Below are 19,997 nucleotides of genomic sequence, written 5' to 3'. Positions count from 1 at the left end.
CTGAATATGAATAAAACCCTGATGGCACTTCAGTGATGAAAAAAATTATACCCTACTCCCAGTCCTATCTGTTATCCCAAGTAGAGTAGACTGCCTTCTGGGTAGTCGGTTATCTACCTGCACAGTAATGCTACCATGCCAACTTTAGTGTACATCAGAGCAAGGATCTGACCATCAAGACAAAAATTGGCCCTATGCACCACATAAGTATTCATTTAAAGCAATCAGTTTGCCTTTAGTCTGCTTTATGGCTAGGGAGGCTATTTTTTAGCAACCTATGTAGAGCTACTTGCAGACTTTAGCCTGAATTTTCAAAGCAGATTTATGTGCATAAGTCCGCTATGAAAAATCCGGTTGTGCTGGTACACAAGGGGACAAGATGCATAGGATGTTACACCTACTGCTGAACTAGTATAACTTTCTGCATGTAAATTTATGCAAATACTTTCAAAAGATGAACATATGCATGAAAATGCTTTCCCTACCCATCTCAGCCCTCTGGAACACCTATTGTGAATGCAGAGAAAAATACATGAGCAGTCAAGTTATGCATGTATTTTTCCCCACATAGCCCTTGGATGATGCTCAAAAGCCAATGTATACACAGAAACCTTTTTGAAAATTACTCCCTTAATGGTTCCGTATGCATTCATAGTACAGGATGCATATTACCTTCTGACAGAATCTCCAGCTCATCTCCTTCCCTGAACTCCAGATCTTCTGGACCCTGAGCTGTGTATCCATACTGTGCCACCATCCGATACAGAACAGGTCTGCCACAGGATGACTCTGAATCCTAGCAATACAAAACAAACATAGTAACATAGCAATGACGGTAGTAAAAGACCAAATGGTCCTTCCAGTGAGCTCAGCAAGACTCTTATGGTAGTAACTGCTGCTCCATGCAGATTACTCCCAAGTCTTCTGAAAAGGGTAGTAATATTTACAATCAAAACCAAGCAACTGTCAAACCAATAACAAAATTACTGCTAGCAACTTTTTGATGGGGTAAGCAGCCTTCTTGATAATTCAGACAATGCTGCTTGAACGTACTTTGCTTTGGAGTTGGCCATAGAAGCAGTCCTGTGTTTTTTCTCTAATTTATTTATTTATTTGTATGGTTTTTTTATACCGAAGTATTGGTGTCGGCCTTCACTCCGGTTTACAATTATAACAACGATTTACATTAACAGAAAAACATCAGAGGAACAATTATAACAACGAATAGCGTTAGAACATCAGGGGAACAAATAGAGAGATAATTAATCTAAAGTGACATTGGTAAAGATCTTGGTCACAATGCTAATATAACAACGATTAACATTAGAACATCTGGGGAACATTAGAGAAATAATTATATCTGCATATCAGTACCCTGGAACGTAAAAGTCGGAGTCCAGCATTGGCTATCGTCTAAATCCAATACCCCTTCCCCCACCCCCCAGCCGTTGAAGCAGAGAGCAATGTTGCAGTTGCGTTTAATACAAAATATCCATTCAACCCCCTTTATCCCAATTTATTCACACAAATGTACTTCTATGAGATCCTGATTTTTTTCTTTTTCTTTTACTATATATTTTATTATATTCACCTCACCACTTCATGATTTTATTATTTTTCTAAAAAAATTTTTAAAGATGGAGGTGGATGTCTCATTCAATGACTTACGCAATTAACTTCAAATCCATTAAGTTAATGTTGGTCCAAATCATATATTGTAATCATTGACATTCCACCCTGGTGAGGTGGTGAGGTGAATATAATAAAATATATAGTAAAATAAAAAGAAAAAAATCAGGATCTCATAGAAGTACATTTGTGTGAATAAATTGGGATAAAGGGGGTTGAATGGATATTTTGTATTACAAAGTGGAACAACCCCTTTGAGTGGAGATTTAGACATAAGCAGTTGCGTTTAAAGCATCAAGGCTTATTGGTTAAGGATAGTAATCTCCATGCCTTCTGTTAAGGGTAGTAACTGCCACGCCATGCAGGTTACCCCCATGCACCCTTTTTTTCATTTCCAACCTCAAGCCTTTAGGGATCCACAGCGTTTATCCCATGCCTGTTTGAATTTGTTTACTGTTTTTGTCCTCACCACCTCTTCCAGAAGGGGGTTCCAAGCATCCACCACCCTCTCTGTGAAGAAATATTTTCTGATGTTGGTTCTGAGTCATCCCCCCTGGAGTTTCATGTCAATACCCCTAGTTCTACTGTTTCCTTTCCAGCAGAAAAGGTTTGAAGTTTCTGCATTGTTAAAACCATAGAAATATAGAAATATGATGGCAGAAAAAGACCGTATGCCCCATCCAGTCTGCCCATCCATCCAATTAATTTAGCTTTATAATTCTCCTCTCTTCCTTAGAGATCCCCTGTATTTAGCCCATGCTTTCTTGAATTCAGATACTGTTTTTGCCTCCACCACTTGCACTAGGAAGCCGTTCCACACATCCACCACCCTCTCTGTAAATAAATATTTCCTAAGATTACTCCTGAATCTACCCTCTTTCACCCTCCTCCCATGACCCTTCATTCTAGAACCACTTTTCTATTGATAAAGACTCACCTCCTGTGCATGGAGACCTTTGAGATATTTGAATGTCTGTATCATATCTCCTAGAGATGTGAATCGTGTGATCGATCGTCTTAACGATCGATTTCGGCTGGGGGGGGAGGGAATCTTATCGTCGCGGTTTTGTTTTTTAAAATATCGTGCAAATCGTAAATCGTAAATCGTAAACCTCCCCCTTCCCCCGATTTACGATTTTTGACGATAAGTCGGGGGAATTCCTATTGTATCGTGCTTCTAACGATTTTTGACGATTTAAAATATATCGGACGATATTTTAAATCGTCAAAAAACGATTCACATCCCTAATATCTCCCCTATCTTGTCTAGAGGAAAGGCAGAGGAGTTCATCATTCAGTGTTAGTGGAGCATATGCCACAAGGGGGGTCATTGGTCAGTGTTAATGAAGTTTGCATAGATTTGCTACTACCAGTTAAAGTTTGTGTTCTGGATGTCCAAATTATAATAAGTCTAAGAAGACTCCAAAGTCAAATACATTCACATTCTAATTTTTGGAAGCTATTACATACATTTTGCATGTAATATTTTTCAAATGAAGATTATGTGAAGCTCTGGCCATTGCTAATTTCCATATTTAGAATGTACTGGATGATCAGGAAGTGCACTAGGTGTTCCTGCCCACTTCCTTCTTCAAACTGCAAGATGAAGATTCAGAACTGAATCTCAGACTGTTCTTTGGATAGCATTAAGCTGACAGGACACAGGTAATACCAGGGTCCCATGTGCAGAAGTACATCCTTATGACTAATAAAGCTAAGAATTAGGGAAATAAAAGAGGAAACTTACCTTACACCAAAGTGTCAGCTTCCTATCAGTCACTTGCTGCCACATTTTCCTCAGGTCCTCATCACCTGAAACTGGTTTTAATTCTCTGCTCTCAGGATCTCTATACCTGTAACAGTTGGACAGTGAACATTCAATACACCACATTAGGCCTGATGAAGGTCTCTTGATAAAACTGAAACATTGGGCTAGCTTTTTTTAGCCTGATGGTTTAATTTAATTTAATTTAACTTAATTTATATATTTTTATTCCTCCTTCCACAGTCCTAAAACTTCATCAAAGCAGATTACAAAATCAGTAAAAACATAATACCAATAATACAAGCTGTATCAAAATAGACACAGCACAATAAATACAGTAATCACAATAATTTAAAAACAAAAAATACTATTAAAATAAACATAAAGGGCCAGATTTTAAAACCTACGCGCATGGGATACATTTGTGAGCGCTACCCGGCATGCACAAATGTACGCCCAATTTTATAACATGAGCGTGCATCCACATCCCATAGCCCAGGGGTAGGGTGGTTTGAAGGGGACTGGGAGGAGTGGCAGTGTCCAGGCCAATGGTGGCAAAGAAGCCTGTCCCTGCCAAAGCAAGGCTGCCACAGGCCAGCCTTGCTGAAATTGGCGGTGAGTCGCAAAGAGAAGAAGCCAGCAGTGCCTGGATTTCTCACTTCCAAAGTGGCAGGGGAGCCGCGATAAATTAGAGATTCCTCAGTGCCACAGTGAGCCACAAGCATGAAGAGGCCGGTTGCTCCAGGGATTCCTCCCCCCCCCCCCCACACACAACAGTGAGTGTGGCAGAACCACGATTAAAGTAAAAGTGGCACTCAGCCACGCTGGTTACAGATGGGGGTCATTGGAGCTCCCAGCGGCCATAAAAGCAGGCAGATGGGGGGCCACGGGAGCCTACGAATATCCCGTCAGCCAGATGAAAGGCCTGCGTGCCGCAGCATATTTTTTTAAAATAAATGTCGCTGCTTCAGTGTGGCTCAGAAGGCAGCAGCAGCACTGGGAAATCTGCCGCAACGAAATTAAAGGGGAACACAGTGTCGGGGCTCTAAGCAAAGTGTGTGTGTGAGGGACAGAGACTGGTCAGGGAGGTGGCTGGGGTGTGTGTGAGAGACAGAGACTGGTCAGGGAGGTGACAGGTGCGTGTGAGCGACAGAGACTGGTCAGGGAAGTGACTAGGGTGTGTGTGAGAGACAGAGACTGGGCAGGGAGGTGACTGGGGTGTGTGTGAGAGACAGAGACTGGTCAGGGAGGTAACATGTATGTATGTGAGAGAGACAGAGACTGGTCAGGGAGGTGACTGGTATGTGTGTGAGACAGACTGGTCAGGGAGATGCCTGTGTCTGTGTGTGAGAGACAGAGTGGTCAGGGAGGTGAGTGGTGTCTATGTGTGAGAAAGAAAGACTGGTCAGGGAGGTTACGTGTGTGTGTGAGACAGAGACTGGTCTTGGGGTTTAATTAGGGTATGTGTATGTGTGATTGACTGGTTATGGGACCTAAGGAAGAGTACCGTGAGGGCAGAGCTTCAGCAGCCATTGCTAGTTCTGGTGAGTGCTATTGGCCTACAAGGGAAAGGAATAGGAGAGTTGCTGGAGAGGGTGAGTAAAGGTCGCTTTTTAAGTTTATTTTTCTTGATTAACTGTCATTTTAATTATTGGGTATTATGTGATGTGACTGCTGTTTTTAAATAATTTATTGATATTTGGACAATTTTTAATAATTTTTATGAGTTTTTAATTGTTGGATGTTATTCTGTTCATCAGCTGTTTTGTAACTATTAGTATAGCTTTACAATTATTTTTGTGTGGGAATCTATAGCAGTTTGGCTTATTCTGTTTTCCAAATAGGAAGTGTATTAGTGTTTAGGATCTGCTTTAATATTTGTAGTGTTGCCTTTTCATATATAGGGCTGTTACTGTTTGAGTGTGTTCCGTAATATAGGTGTAACTTTGTGCGGGTTAGTTTGTGTACATTATTGCAGATCCTGGGAGTCTTTAAGTGCTATATTTCTCTTTCCATTTCTCCAGGTTTGCACTACATTCAGAGTGGCTTTTTTGTTTTTTCATTCCAGTTTCTGTCTCTATATTTATAATTTGTGGTCTTTCTATACTTGGTGAAGGTCAGTTCTGGGTGTGTGACCAAGGCGAGGTGTTTTACTAGCATGTAGACATTTGTATCATTCTTATTTGTTATGATTTCTCAATAGGATATGCATTAGTGGTAAATTACTGTCTTTTCATAAGGAAGGCTATTGTGCCTGGTAGTAAAGGGAGTTTGTTTTGCTTTTACTGAGATGTCATCAGAACCAGAATATCTTTTTTGTATGGTGAGTTGTATGGGTAATGCCCTAAGTCTGCTCTGCACCCATTGTTGGGGGTTGAGGGGATTCCTGTGGATGCAGAGTTTATGTTTACATTTAGCCCCATGACGGTCACATGTTCAGTGTGTCACGCATGTGAGAACCATTTATTAAGTGTGTCCCAGCCGAATAATGGTTGAGAACCACTTATCTAGAAGACTCCTGCCCAACTGGGATGCTTGCAATTACATTTTCATTTCAGGACCCTATACCAAGGGACACTTTCACAGAGAGAGAAGCAGTTTGGAGAATAACTTTGGGACATGAATATAACCAGAATTAAATGTGTATGGTACCAAATAGGGATAATCATTTGTTTAAACAAATGGGCTAAATGGAATGAATCATAAATGGCAGCACAAAAATACCTTAAAATTTGGGGATACTTTTGTGTTCCTGAAAACTTTTTAAAAAGCACCTCTCCAAAGTCCTCCATACCTCCTTCTACCCTGAAAAATCAAGTCTAGGACCCAGACTTGCTCTGCTGGACCTCCCCAGCCCCTTTGACCCTCTCCTAGATTGTGCAAAAATCTAGGCCAGGGCCCAGGCCTATCTGGCTGGGCCTCCTCAGGCCTCTATGACCCCCACTACCACCCTCTTAAAGATTTATGGGACTGGGTCCTTCCCTGCCCCTATTTAGCCTACCCAATGGCCTACCCTTTCAAGTCCAAAGGGCAAGAGTGAGGCATTCTGAACTTTGAAAAATGGCATTGGCAGCTCAGGCATTAGCACTAAAGTAACATCAGTCTGAGGTGTGACCAGCACCATTATGTTGTATGACAGGACCCCCAAATTGGGTCCACATCTTTGAGTAAAGTCTGGAGGAGACTTTGGGTGGCAGAGCCCTAAGATTGCCTCTCTGGAAAAATTGGAAAGGGTAAAATGTTATACTAGCATTACTAGTAAATCACCAAGATGAAGGGTGGCTGAATGGGTTGTATATTGTCTCCTGGATGTTCTGGATGAGGTTATTATTGTTTTGGTTCCATTAAGAGAGTGGTAGGACTCTAGGGGAGCATTCAAGAGGGTATATATAATCTGAGTGCAAGGTTTGGTGGGGAGATTCAGGAGATTTAAGGGGACACCCCCCCCCCCCCGCCATGGATTCATTTAACCCAAAAGAATAGTTTTACAGTGATGCTTCTCATGTGCATATTGGGAGGAGAGAAGTGGTGTCTTGGTTTTGTGTTTTGCAGATCCTGTATCCTGGGTCCTGAGGGAGAATGATGAACCTGACAGAGAAGCTGATGAAGAATGGGTGAAGATGAAGAAGATGTGCCCAGATTGCCTTTCCATGAAAGGAGGCCATGAAAGGAAGGAATAACTCTTGTTGGGATGGCTTAGCATTGGATATTGCCTAGAGCAGAGATTCCCAGACCTATCCTGGGGGACCTCGAGCCAGTCAGGTTTTCAGGATATCGATAATGCATTTATTTATTTATTTATTTATTTATTTATTTAAATGCTTTTATAGACCAGTATTCGTCAAAACATCATATCAGTTTTCATAAACAGCAAAAGTACATTGAACAGGGAGCTAAGAACTTGGGGGGTATAACTTGTACAACTTGTACAGTATTAGTGAAATAAGGTGGGGAGAATAAATACATGGGTACAGTAATATTAATGTACGAGGAACAAGGAGTTAATAACTTGGGGAGTTTAATAAATTTGCATGAGATAGACTTGCATACAATTGAGGCACTGCATACAAATTTTATCTCATATATATTCATTGTGGGTATCCTGAACACCTGACTGGCTGGTGGTCCCCCAGGACAGGTTTGGGAACCACTGACCTAGAGTAATGGTTAAATTGTATGTTACTATTGGGTATATTTAACAGTTTTTCTGTGGTATCTGATCTATTTCAATATTTTTAATAATGATGGTGACTGGGTGCCACTGGATGACGATTTGAAGGACCAAAACGACATTTTTAGGCGAGGGAGGATGTGAGGGGACCCCCAAATTGGTTCACATCTTTGAATAAGAACTGGAGAGGAAACCTTGGGTGGGGAAGCCCTAAGATTGACTCTCTGGAGAAATTGGAAAAGGTAAAATGTTATACTTGCAGCGCCAGTAAATCACCACAAGATAACAAGATAAAGGGTTGTATATTGTAAGTGGAAATGTTATGGATGAGGTTGTGGTTCCTTTAATAGGGTATTAGGAATATCTTGTAGGGGAGTGCTCAACATGGTATATAACATGAGTGCGAGGGAGACACCTCCATGGATTAGGGATGAGGAGAAGCTGCCAGCAAAGGCTGGAAGGCCTGGAGGACCACTCATGTTTGGATTGGACCCTGCAGGGGCTTTCCCCCCTCAACTGGAGAGGCCCAAGGCCAAAGAGTGATTCTTTTCACAAGGGAACCCAGACTCTGCTTTCCCACAAGAGAAGGAACTAGGAAGTGGGGGGCCCCTTTCCAATAATAGAAGGAGAACAAGAAGAAGTCTGTAAGGAGTGTGTCAAGGACACCAAGGAGGTCGCTGAACACTGCCACAGAATCAAAGTGCACGACGAGGGAAGGGGTAGAACCACGTTATGAGAGCTGGCCTTACTCTGGGAGCAGACACGACTGTATATGGATGAGTGTGAAATATCCTTCAGAAAGTGGGGTAGGATATTGTTCACATGCTATTTGTGGGATTTGGCAGAAATGTGAGCAACATGTTTTTAAGGAATATGGAGGAGGAATGCGGAAAAGTGGGAGGAAGGAATTGAGCAAATTCTTTAAAGTTTTTACAACCTATTCCTAACTGGGTTTGAATGTCTGGTGAAAATGTATCTTGGCTCTAAAGCCTGTGAACTCTGATAAATTCAGCTAAATTATAATACCCTCTTTGAAATCTTTATAGATAGTTGCTGTGCTGGTTCCCCAGCAATAAAAGTTCAGTGTTCTGGAAGAATTCCTGGTGTGGAATTTGGTTTGGGGGCAGGGGCTCCTTGACTGCCAGATAAAAGAAAGTTATCGGAGGTTCATAGAGGGCCTGAGTGAGTTGCCTCCCTGTCCAGATTAAGGGCACAGAGCACCCTGTCTGCCTGGGACCACAACACTGTCTGCTTGACCCAGAGCTGCATGGCATAGGTGTGAATGCACCGACGGAAGATATGAATTCATCTCCTAAGAAATGTACTGGGAGGCCCATTTTCAGTCTACCCACAGAACTTGCAGTCTCTCAGCTGATTTTTAAAGTTTAACTTCCCTGGCAGGAGCCATGGATATAAAAGTATCTACGGAAGTTGCATGTGTAAAGTCCCCAGCAGGAAGTAAGTGAGGGAAGTTAAAATAAACTATGTGCCTATAACATGCAGGACAGCACCCCTCCACCCACAGAAGGGCCCCATTTCCCTGCAGAAGGCAAAGGGCAATTTTAAAGCCTTTCTCTGCAGGTCAACACTGATTTACCCGTGGAGAAACCCCTTGAAAACGGTCTTTTTATGTCAGATTGTCACTACTGAAGAACTGAGTATTAAGTCAAATGTGTTGTTGGAACACAAATTGAGAGTGAAGAGTGCTTTCTTAAAGTCCAAGCGGAAAAAAACCCCAAGGGCTCTGAAGTGTATCTCCCCCCTCAGCTGCGGTTCAGGTAACAGCCTCAGCAAATGCCCCCCCCCCCCCCCCCCCCCGGCAGTGAGAACACAGGAAGGGAAGGTTACACTCATCTGAGATCACATTCTGTGTGTCTACGAAACGTGGACTCTTGAGTTGAGTGGGCAAGTGATTACTGCACTGGGATATGATTCAAAGCCTTGAGACATGAATTCAGGACTCCTCTCTTTAACAGCTTTCTGGGCGACCTTGGTAAAGTCATTTTGTGTCTTGGTGTCTCATTTCTAATCCCACATTTGTCACTGACTCTCTGCAGAAGCTTGGGCAGCTCACTTTCTCTGTTTGTGCCTCCAGGATCCAGTTGAAAACAAGGTGTTTGTCTTATTCTGGCTTTTCCTGGCAACATTTACATGTGATCTTATGAATAAACAATAACATTGCAGAAATTGGATGTATATGAATTCATGAGTTCTCTTATGTTTATGTGAACATTTGCATAGAAACATAGGCTACGGGGTAGATTTTAAAAACCCTGCGCGCGTAAATCCTCCTGGATTTACGCGCGCAGGGCACTCGCGCGACAGCGTACCTATTTTGCATAGGCCGCCGGCACGAGCAAAGCCCCGGGACGCGCGTAAGTCCCGGGGCTTCGTAAAAGGGGCGGGAGGGGGCATGTCCGGGGGCAGGGGGCAGTCTGGGGCAGGTCCGGGGGCGTGGTGACAGTTCGGGGGCAGGCCGGGAGGGCGGTCCTGAGTCCCCCGGCACTGCGGCCTGTGCCAGGGGATGCCGGGGTGGCGCACGCAAGTTACGCCTGCTTCAAGCAGGCGTAACTTGCCCAACATAGGTAGGGAGGGGAAGGTGGGGGGATGCGGAAGGAAAGTTCCCTCCGAGGCCGCTCCGATTTCGGAGCGGCCTCGGAGGGAACGGAGGCAGGCTGTGTGGCTCGGCGCGCAAAGGCAGACGATTTTGCGCAGCCTTGTGCGCCGACCCCGGATTTTATAAGATACGCGCAGCTACGCGCATATCTTATAAAATCTGGTGTACTTTTGTTCGCGCCAGTGGCGTGATCAAAAGTACGCGCACGCGTATGTTTTGAAGATCTACCTCAGCATGTCTTTTTCTGCTATTACGTTTCTATCCAGTCTGCCCATCCACCCAACTAATTTAGCTTTACAATTCCCATCACTCCCTCAGAGATCCCCTGTATTTAGCCCATGCGTTCCTGAATTCAGATATTGTTTTTCTGTCCACCACTTCCACTGGGAGGCCGTTCCATGCATCCACTATCCTCTCTGTAAAGAAATATTTCCTAAGTTTACTGAGTCTAGTCCCTTTCACCCTCTTCCTCCTGTACACGAAAATCTTGGAGGTATTTGAATGTCTCTATCATATCTCCCTTATCTTGGTCTTACTTCTAGGGCATACATGTTTACATGTTTAAGTCTGTCTCCATATACTTTAGAATGAAGACCACTGACCATTTTAGTAGCCACACTCTAGACCAACTCCAATAGGTTTATATCCTTTTCAAGGTGCAGTCTCCAGAATTGTACGCAATATTCCAAATGAAGTCTCACCAAGGACCTTGACAGGAGCAGTATCATCTCCCTTTTTCTGCTAACCTTTACTCTCCCTATGCAGCCATGTATCTTTCTGGCTTTTGCTGTTGCTTTAGCCACCTGTTTAGCCATCTTAAGATCATCAGATATAATCACCCCATATCCTGCTCTTCTGTCACGCTTAGAAGAATTTCACCCCCCAATACTGCACCTCTCTCTTGGGTTTTTGCAGCCTAAATGCATAACTTGGCATTTTTTAACATTAAATCTTAGCTACCAGACCCTAGACCTTTCCTCGAGCTTTGCTAGATCTCTCCTCATATTTTTCTCATCTTCCTGGATGTCTACCCTGTTGCAGATTTTGGTAGGAGCTGCAAAAAGACAAACCTTTTCTAGCAATCCTTCCGCAATGTTGCTCACGAAAATGTTGAAAAGAATTGGTCCACAGACCAATCTCTGAGGCACACTCCTTGGAATGAACTCCATTTACCATTACCCTTTGTCACCTCCCACTCAACTAGTTTCTAACCAGTCAATCATTCTAGGGCCCTGAGCGAGGGCACTCTATTTATTTCTAAATTACCAATGCAAAATTGTGTCAAAGGCTTTCCTGAAATCCAAGTACGCTACATATAGCGTTCTCCTCTGATCCAACTCTCTGATCACCCACTCAAAGACATTGATCTTTGTCTGTTTTAGCTGTGATTTTATTAATTTGCTCACCACAGAGTTCAGACTAACTGGTCTGCAGTTCCCAGCATCCTCCTTACTTCCGCTTTTATGAATAGGAGCCACATTCACACACATCTCCAGGCCTCTAGAACTATTCCCAACTTTAAAGAAGCATTGAAAAGGTCAACCAGTGGAGCTGCCAGAACTTCTCTAAGTTCCCTTAGTATCCTCAGTTGTATCCCATCCAGCCCCATTGCCTTATCTACTTTAAGTTTAGTTAGCTCCTCATTAACACACTCTTCTGAAAATTGATTGACTTTTACCTTACTTCCAATCTTTTTTGAGTTTGTTTTATGTAGTCCTGCTCCTGGCCCTTCCACAGTGAACACTGAACAGAAATATTTGTTAGGTAATTTTGCTTTTTCCTCATCAGCCTCTACATATTCGGTCCATGCTCTGCTTAATGCAAGCCTTGCAGGGGAAAGATGGGAAGAAGGAAGGAGGAAACCAGAGAAAAAGAAAACGGAGCAAACCTTAGCTGCATTGTCATCTGTTTCTTTTTCAATAGATGTTGCAAGTCCGAGAAGTTTATGTCTTTGCTCACTTCCACTTCCACTGTGTAGGCGCAGTGCACTTTCAGCACAATGGAATTGTTCACACCCGAGGATGCTGCATCCAGGGACATCTGAGTGTGCTGTGAAGAGGTGAAAACACAGATGCTTAGGCTAAAGTCCTCGGGTGTGTCTGCAATCGCCAGCTTGAGGACTAGAATCAACAGACTAATGTTGGGATTAGCGACGTGTGATTTCCATGCCAAAGGCGAACCTGGTGAATTTAGCCAGTTTCATTCTCCTGGACTTTTTCTTGGATCTTTCCATGCGGAGCCTCTAAAATGGCACAGAAGCATCCGCTGATGCCTCTAATGCATTTAATTAGTGATCTTCCACAGAACAGACTGATATTTCCTCCATTACTATTTAACCTCAACAATATTGCAGGCTTTTTACACTGTAGAGCTTCCTGCCAACTAAAACTTGCTCATTTCATTCCACACATCCCTGGTCAGCAGGCGAGCTGCAGAAAGCCAGGAAATACCCCAGTGAGAATCAGTTTTGCTGGGTGCCCTGAGAAGATCATTCAATTGGAATCCCAAGCACAGACACAGAGGAGGTCTCTCCTGGGCACAGAAAGTCACAGGGAGTCCTGAACAGCAGCATCATGGGGCCCAAACGTGCCAAAAGGTTTCTCCCATTTTGTTTCTTTGGGGAACTGCTGGCTACATCAGGCGCATGGACAGGTGAGCCCTGGCTAGCATATCTTGTGCCTTTTCATGCCATTTTGTTTCTCCTTTTTAATGTAATTTATTAAGTTAGCTTTCTTTGTATGCTGCAGGAAACAGTATATCTTCTCTACAGGGTATATATTTTAATAATGCCAAAGCAAAACAATTACTGAAAAACAAAATGCAGCATTTGCATCTAAGTTTGTTTAGGTCATTTTATTTTAGTTTGATTTAATCATTTTTTTTGTACACTGTGTCTAAATCACTGGCTCCGAAGCCTATTCTCAAGGACACGGAGCTCTGGAGGCAATGCACACAAATATGTCTCATGATCTCATGCATATTCATTGTAAACATTCTGAAAATCCAACTGGCTGGAGGTCCCTGGGGAATATAAATCAAATAAATAAGGGGCAGATTTTAAAAGCCCTACGCGTGTAAATCCAGGTGGATTTACACACGTAGGGGAGTTACGCGCGTCGGGCCTATTTTCAAAAGGCCTGGCGGCAGGCGCAAAATCCTGGGACGTGCGTATGTCCCGGGGCTTTTCTGAATGGGTGGGCAGGGGGCAGGATGGGGGCAGGGCAGATGGTCTGGGGGCATGGCGGGGCAATCCGGGAGGTATGGCCGAGGACTCCGGCACAGTGGCCATTTGCCACTGTGCCAGGGGATCGTGCGCTGGCACTTGACTGGAGCACGTAACTTCTAAAACAAAGGTACGGGGGGGTTCTTTAGGGCTGGGTGGCGGGACAGGGAGGGGAAGATGGGGGAGGGAACGGAGAAAGCCAGCTGGTCTCCCCGAGGGCTCAGCACGCACAACGTGTACTAGTGTGCACCCCCTTCCGCGTGCCGACCCCTGATTTTATAACATGTGCGTGGCTGCGCGCACATGTTATAAACTCAGGCGTACATTTGTGTGCGCCAGGTTGCACGCACAAATTTATGCCCGGGCGAATGTTATAAAATCTGCCCCTAAATGAATAAGTTTGGGAACCACTAGTCTAAATGCTTCCTAGAATTTTAATAATTGAGGCCTTATAAGTTTGTTTCTTGGCCCTCACTAATCTACTTGTAAGAATACTTTTCCACATTATTATTACCTCTGTATATTGGTGGTCAACAGGCAAAGAGTTTTGGAGAGGAACAGAAACTTCCCTTGTGAGATCTTCTGTACTCGAGAACACACCTTCTTGGGAGGAGATCACCTGCCACTCAATAGGGGAGAACATTCATTTTTATTTTCTCATGCTATATATAAAGAAATTAGCAAAACGACAGTCACAAATTGTACCACACAATACTGTTATGTCCACCTCTGCTCTTCATTGTAACAACTAATGTCTATACCCAACACTACAGTCAATTATATAATCCCTCAATTCCATCATGCATTCCTATAGATTATATTCTATAACCATCCACTCAACTATAAGCATCCAGCTTTGCAATATGTACACCCCTCAATTCTGCCATGTACTCCCTGGTGCTGCATTGTCTACCCATGAACTTCATCCTGAATAGCTCTTATCAATGTTCCCTCTAATAATTGAAAGGGCCTGATTTTCAAAAGCATTTACCCGCTTAAAACTGGGTTTTACACATTTAAAACTGAGTTTTACACATGTAAATGCACTTTACCCATGTAAGTGGACTTTTGAAAATTGATACAGTATATGCCATTGAATTGTCAATAGGTTTTAGTTGTGCTAAGTTCATTTAACACAGGTAAATGGCTTTTGAAAATTGCATCAATATTATGTAACTTTACATGCATAATTTCTTTGAAAATTCATTAACTTCCTGCTCCAAAGGGGATCCAATATCACAGAGCAGGCCTGATGTCAGGACCTCAGAATGGACCCAGACCAGCTGCTGTACATCAATTAATTAACTCTGGTGCCTCCCAAGTAGATGACATAATTTCAACAGCGAAGAAAGAAGACTTTGGAAGATTTCCGAGGCCTCGGTGCTAGGTCTGTGCCTGACCCTGAGCCAAGATGCTGTTATCAAGACCCGGCTTCTGAGTGAACTCCAACATCCCATGCCGAGGCCATGGCATTGGGACCCAGCCTTCAGGATCAAACCCCGGCATCGGCCCAGGCCCAAACATTGGCACCTGGCCTCTGGGTTGACTACCAGAATTGGGCCTGGGTCCGGGCCAAGGCAGAGGCCCCAGCATTGGGACCTGGTCTCCGGATCAGGCACCAGCGTCAGGCCTGGGCCCCGGTCCTGGCCTAGGCTGAGGCCCAGGCATCTGGTGTAGGCCTCCTAGCCTGATCCTTGGGTAGGGCCTAGACCGAGCTCACAGTGAACTACCACTCCTTGGCCTACACAAGGTCAAGGCTTCAGCCTGGGCCTAGATGACAGGATCAGGCCTTGAAGCCTGGTCTCAACACCTAGGCCCAGGCCGAAGCCTCAGCCTTGCGTATTTCTAGGCCAATCTAGGTCACCATGACCTCAGCCTAGGCCCTACACACAGTCCAGGCTTTGGCTGCAGCCTATGCTTCACCTGCAATCCCCCCGAACTGGGTAAGTGGGGGCCGGGGAGGATCCTGGCCCTGATATTTTTCTGGTTGGGAAGGATGGATGGGGAGCAGACAAGATCTCAGGAGGCCCTATTTTTTTTTTCTGTTTATTTAAAAATGACACAAATGAAATTCATGGGAAAAAACACCCCCAAAAAACGAAACGAAAAACAAAACAAAATTTTTATTATTTCCCACACCTTGTGCACAGCTTAGAAGATACAATAATCTCAAACCTACCATGCACATATATTGACGCTGTTGTGCATAATCCTCAGCTTGGTACTATGTACATTCTGTCACCTCTACAGTGAGCACACACTCTCACTGCAGACAATATATGCACCCAGTCACCTGTGCAATGAGCACATTCCCGAACTGCAGACAATATTTGCACCTCTGTAATATGTGAATTTCCCCGACTTTTATAAGCCCATAAGCTGCATCATAAAATACACTCTCACCTTTATGGGTTTTTGGGAATCATCTGAAGAACTTGGCGGTGGTTTGGGTACATCTTTTGTGGGATCCCCTAGCAAGGAAACATAGCCAGGAGTCACTACAATTTGCATCACAACCCTCCTGTAAGAACTTCATTGTGTATCCTGTCTATGCATATCTTTGCAGAGATGAATGGCTGAGACTGGGCATAAAGTAACCCACACATACCTCAAGTACATAGCTTCAGCCTTGTGCAGTTACAGCTCACAAAATGCATAAATTACTGCTTAATGAAAGCCTAGCAGGTGTTATTCCACCAATAAAATAGGAGCCTTACATAGAAGGCTGTTTTAAATACACTAAAACTTTATTTTGACATAAAGTAAGAATATAATCTACATTTTAAAAATTATTATAAATTCTTACATGGAAAATCTGCTCCTTGAACTGTGTGATTGTGCAAATACTGTACTGATGTGTATACACACACACACACACACAACACAGCTAAATGATGCTCTAAATCAACCAGAATACTCTAATTATTCCTGCACACTTTAAAAGGTCATTGTATAGACAAAAATAGCTTATTATATTGCATTATAGCACAGCACCATACATAGGAGATAATTTTCAAAAGGATTTCCTCGTGCAACAGCAGCATATATAGTAGCAATTTTCAAAAGCTCACTTACATGCATAAAACCCAGTTTTAAGCAATTAAATCCTTTTGAAATTACCCCATAGTGTATATCATATAATATAAATCAGATAGAATATGACATTTATTTATTTATTAGATTTCGATATAACCCGTAATAAAAATAATAATGAAATCAATTTTCATACAATATAATATACATATACATGGTAATTGTCAACTATTGCAGCCATTTTTAAAAGCCCATTTAGTTCAATAGCATATATTGCAGCAATTTTCTAAAGCCTTTCAAAATTGCTGCAATATATACTATTGATTTGTCAATAGGTTTCACTTGCATTAAATGCACTTAGGGGTAGATTTTAAAAGAAGCGCACGTGGCCTACATGTGCGCGTGCTACCCGGTGCGCGCACATGTATGCCCGATTTTATAACATGCGCGTGCGCAGGCACGCGCATGTTATAAAATCCAGGGTCGGCGCACGCAAGGGGGTGCACACTTGTGCACCTTGCCTGAGCCGATCCACGCTGCCTTCCTCTGTTCCTTTCCCCCTAACCTGTCCTTCCTACCCCTTCCCCCCCCAGCCCTACTCTAACGCCCCCCTGATTCTTGTCTTACCTTTTGCGCCTGCATCCGGGCAGGCACAAGTCACGTGCGCTGGCATCCTGCCAGCACACGATCCTCCAACACAACGACAATGGCGGCTCTGTTGGAGGCCTCTGGCCCCGCCCCTGGACTGCCCCACCCCACCCCCGGACCGTCCCTTTTGTAAAGGCCCGGGACTTACACGCGTCCCGGGGCTTTACGTGCGTAACCTTTTTTAAATCCAGCCCTTAATGTGGAGAAATGGGCCTTTGAAAATCGCTATGATAGTATGTTATATTTACATTTATATTATTTCTTTGGAAATCACGCTATCTGTCTTACTGATATTCTGAACTCCTATGTAAAACAAGCTTTGAATGCTGCCTGCAATGTTGTTCCCAGTAATGCTCTGCCCTAGAGATTCACTTTACCATGCTGTAAGGGAATAATTCGTTCCACTGCACAACTCGTAGGGGGCCGGCTGGGAGGCATTTTCATGGGGGGCAATGGGATCCCATTGTTGACTTTCTGCAGAAAGACAAACACAAAACATTTTTGAGGATACTATTGTTTAAAAAATCACAACATAGAATATAAGCAGAGGCTGGAACTGAGCAATGCAGCAGCCTGTATGTTCTAGAAACAGAAAGGAACATCAGCAGTTTCTGAGCACTGGCGTCTCGAAAACTGTGTGCTCCACCAGCAAGTAGGATGAGAGAGTTGGGATGTAGAATTCATTGCCAGAGGATATAGTTAAAGCAGTTAGTGTAGCTGGTTTAAAAAAAGGGATAAGTTCCCAGAGGAGAAGGCCATAAACTACTATTAATCAGGATGACTGAGGGATAGGGGCATCATTTGATCTGGGCACACGGGTGCATGCCCCGAGTCTGAGAGTCAGTGTCCCGAGTTTCGGGTGCTAGTAAAAAAAACCCAAACAAACAATCAGAATGTTTCTCCGATCCACCGTGCACTGCATGATGCCATAATCCCCCCCTCCCCCAAATCATGGCTTGTCACCTGATACTCCCAACTGGCACATGTCACCGCCCTCCATGTTGCCAGCTTCTCAGCTCTCTCAGCAGGAAAATCAACGGGCAATACTATAGTATGAGCCACAGGGACTCAGACCAAGCACAGTGCTGTCAGTCCCTCTGGCCCTTCTCCTCTTCTTTCTGCTTTGAAACAAGAAACACGAGGAGGAGGAGGAGGAGGGTGGAAGGGGCTGGGTGGGAGAACCTGACCTGTCTCTCAGTAATCCTCAGTGGTGTACAGTCAGGGCTTTCAAGTAATTCAGTGCATCCCCAGCCTGTAGGCATTTCTACGGGGTGGCAAGTGCCACTACAATTTTATACATTGGACTGGGCAGAGATGACACACCTCCCTAACTCCCCCCTCCCCCCAACTAAAGCTGGTAGCAGGAGTCACTTTTAACCTAACATCATCTCCTGCTGCTGCAGGAGCAGTCTCGAGCGCTTACTGCAAGATTGGCCTCACAACTCCTGTTGCCAATTCAACTTCTGTTACCACCGACCCCACAACCCAGCAGGCCACTGTGGATCCTAACCTGCAAAGACCTCACAACTCCTGTTGCCAAAATTCCTGTTGCCACCGACCCCACGACCAAGCAGGCCACTGTGGATCCTATCCTGCAGCAGCCAAAGAGAGAGGGACCGATGACCACCAGCAGACCCTCATTTCACTGGCAGCTGAAGACTGGGAGGTTCAGCAGGCCACTGCAGAGCCCATCCTATGACAGACAAAGAAAATGGAAGACCTGGTGGCAAACAGCGGACCCCAGCCCACATGTGGCTGAAGAAGAGGCCCAGGTCCTGAGAGCCTGTGTATGTGTCTATGTGTAGGAGCCTGAGAGAGTGAAAGCATGTGTGTGTGTGTGTGTATGAGAACCTGAGAGAATGAGAACCTGCAAGTATGTGTGTGGGTGAGAGCCTCTGTGTGTTTTGTGTGTGTGTATGTGTGGGTGGGTAGGTGGGTGGGTAGGTGGGTGAGAGCCTGTGTGGGTGTGCATGCATCTGAGAGAAAGAAACAGGTGTGTGACAGATCCTGTATGTATGTATGTATGTGTGTGTGTGTGTGTGTGTGTGTGTGTGTGTGTGTGTGTGTGTGTGTGTAAGGGAGAGACAAGGAGTGTTTGAGAGCCTGTGTGTATAGGAGAGAGAAAGAGCCTGTGTGTGTTTGTGAGGAAGGGAGAGAGAGCCTGTGTGAGTATGAGGGAAAGCGCCTGTGTGTGAGCATATGTGTGTGCAAGCCTGTGTGAGAAAGAAAGGGTGTGAGCCTGTGTATGTGAGACAGAAAGAGCAGAAGTGTATATGACAGTCTATGTATGTGTGTATGTGTGTGTGTGTCTTTGAGAGAGAGAAGGTATTTGTGTAAGAGAAAGAGAGGATAAAGTTTGGGTAGCCCACTTCTTCCAGTCCACAACAATCAAAAAACCCCAGGTATGGAGAATTTTCAATCCTTAGATTCATTATTGGATATTATTTGATGTGTCTATTCTTTTGAAATATTATATTGGTGTTTTGGAAAATGTATAAACATTTTTATGAGATTTAATTTATCAGATGTTCTATTCATCAGTTGTTTTGAAATGTTTATTATTTTTATTAGTATGGTTTTACTGTTATGATTGATGTTTTATATTTCTTGATTTTGTTGTTTGTTGGTCCCTTATTCTATCTTTGTTAACAGTCTGCCTGTGTTCTGTATGTGTGAGCAAGATGAAGAATCCTGCTAGTGTATAGTTTCTATGTAGGGGTCTCTAGCAGTCTGTCTTGCTCTGCTTTCAATAGGATGTGTATTGGTATGCTAGGGCTAGATGTAATATTTGTAGAGCTGCTCTTTCCTGGGTAAGGTCATTGCTTTTTGAGTCCTGAGACTTAGTTTTGTTTTGTTATGCAGATTTGTCTCTTTGGGTAAACAGTATGTTTGGCAGATTGTGATTAACTTT

The 19,997-nt window shown here is 43.8% G+C and overlaps 1 protein-coding gene across 2 annotated transcripts in view; it reads right to left on the bottom strand.

Moving 5' to 3' along the window:
- The window catches only part of NOXA1 (NADPH oxidase activator 1), an 81,439-nt gene that overhangs the window by 4,567 nt on the left and 56,875 nt on the right, over window positions 1-19,997 (bottom strand). Inside the window, exons 10-15 of one of the 2 annotated variants that reach the window (XM_029613513.1) lie at window positions 17,464-17,560; window positions 15,809-15,876; window positions 13,920-14,030; window positions 12,071-12,231; window positions 3,377-3,482; window positions 673-796 (exon numbers count right to left, since the gene is read on the bottom strand). In XM_029613513.1, coding sequence (XP_029469373.1) covers window positions 673-796; window positions 3,377-3,482; window positions 12,071-12,231; window positions 13,920-14,030; window positions 15,809-15,876; window positions 17,464-17,560 — 667 coding nt within the window. The remainder of the gene's footprint in view (window positions 1-672; window positions 797-3,376; window positions 3,483-12,070; window positions 12,232-13,919; window positions 14,031-15,808; window positions 15,877-17,463; window positions 17,561-19,997) is intronic. The other variant, XM_029613514.1, reaches the window with a different exon arrangement.

Source organism: Rhinatrema bivittatum, chromosome 8, assembly GCF_901001135.1.
Source record: "Rhinatrema bivittatum chromosome 8, aRhiBiv1.1, whole genome shotgun sequence".
Lineage (NCBI taxonomy): Eukaryota > Metazoa > Chordata > Amphibia > Gymnophiona > Rhinatrematidae > Rhinatrema > Rhinatrema bivittatum.
The sequence above is the reverse complement of the archived record's forward strand: the minus strand, read 5'-3'. Positions and strand labels throughout refer to the sequence as shown.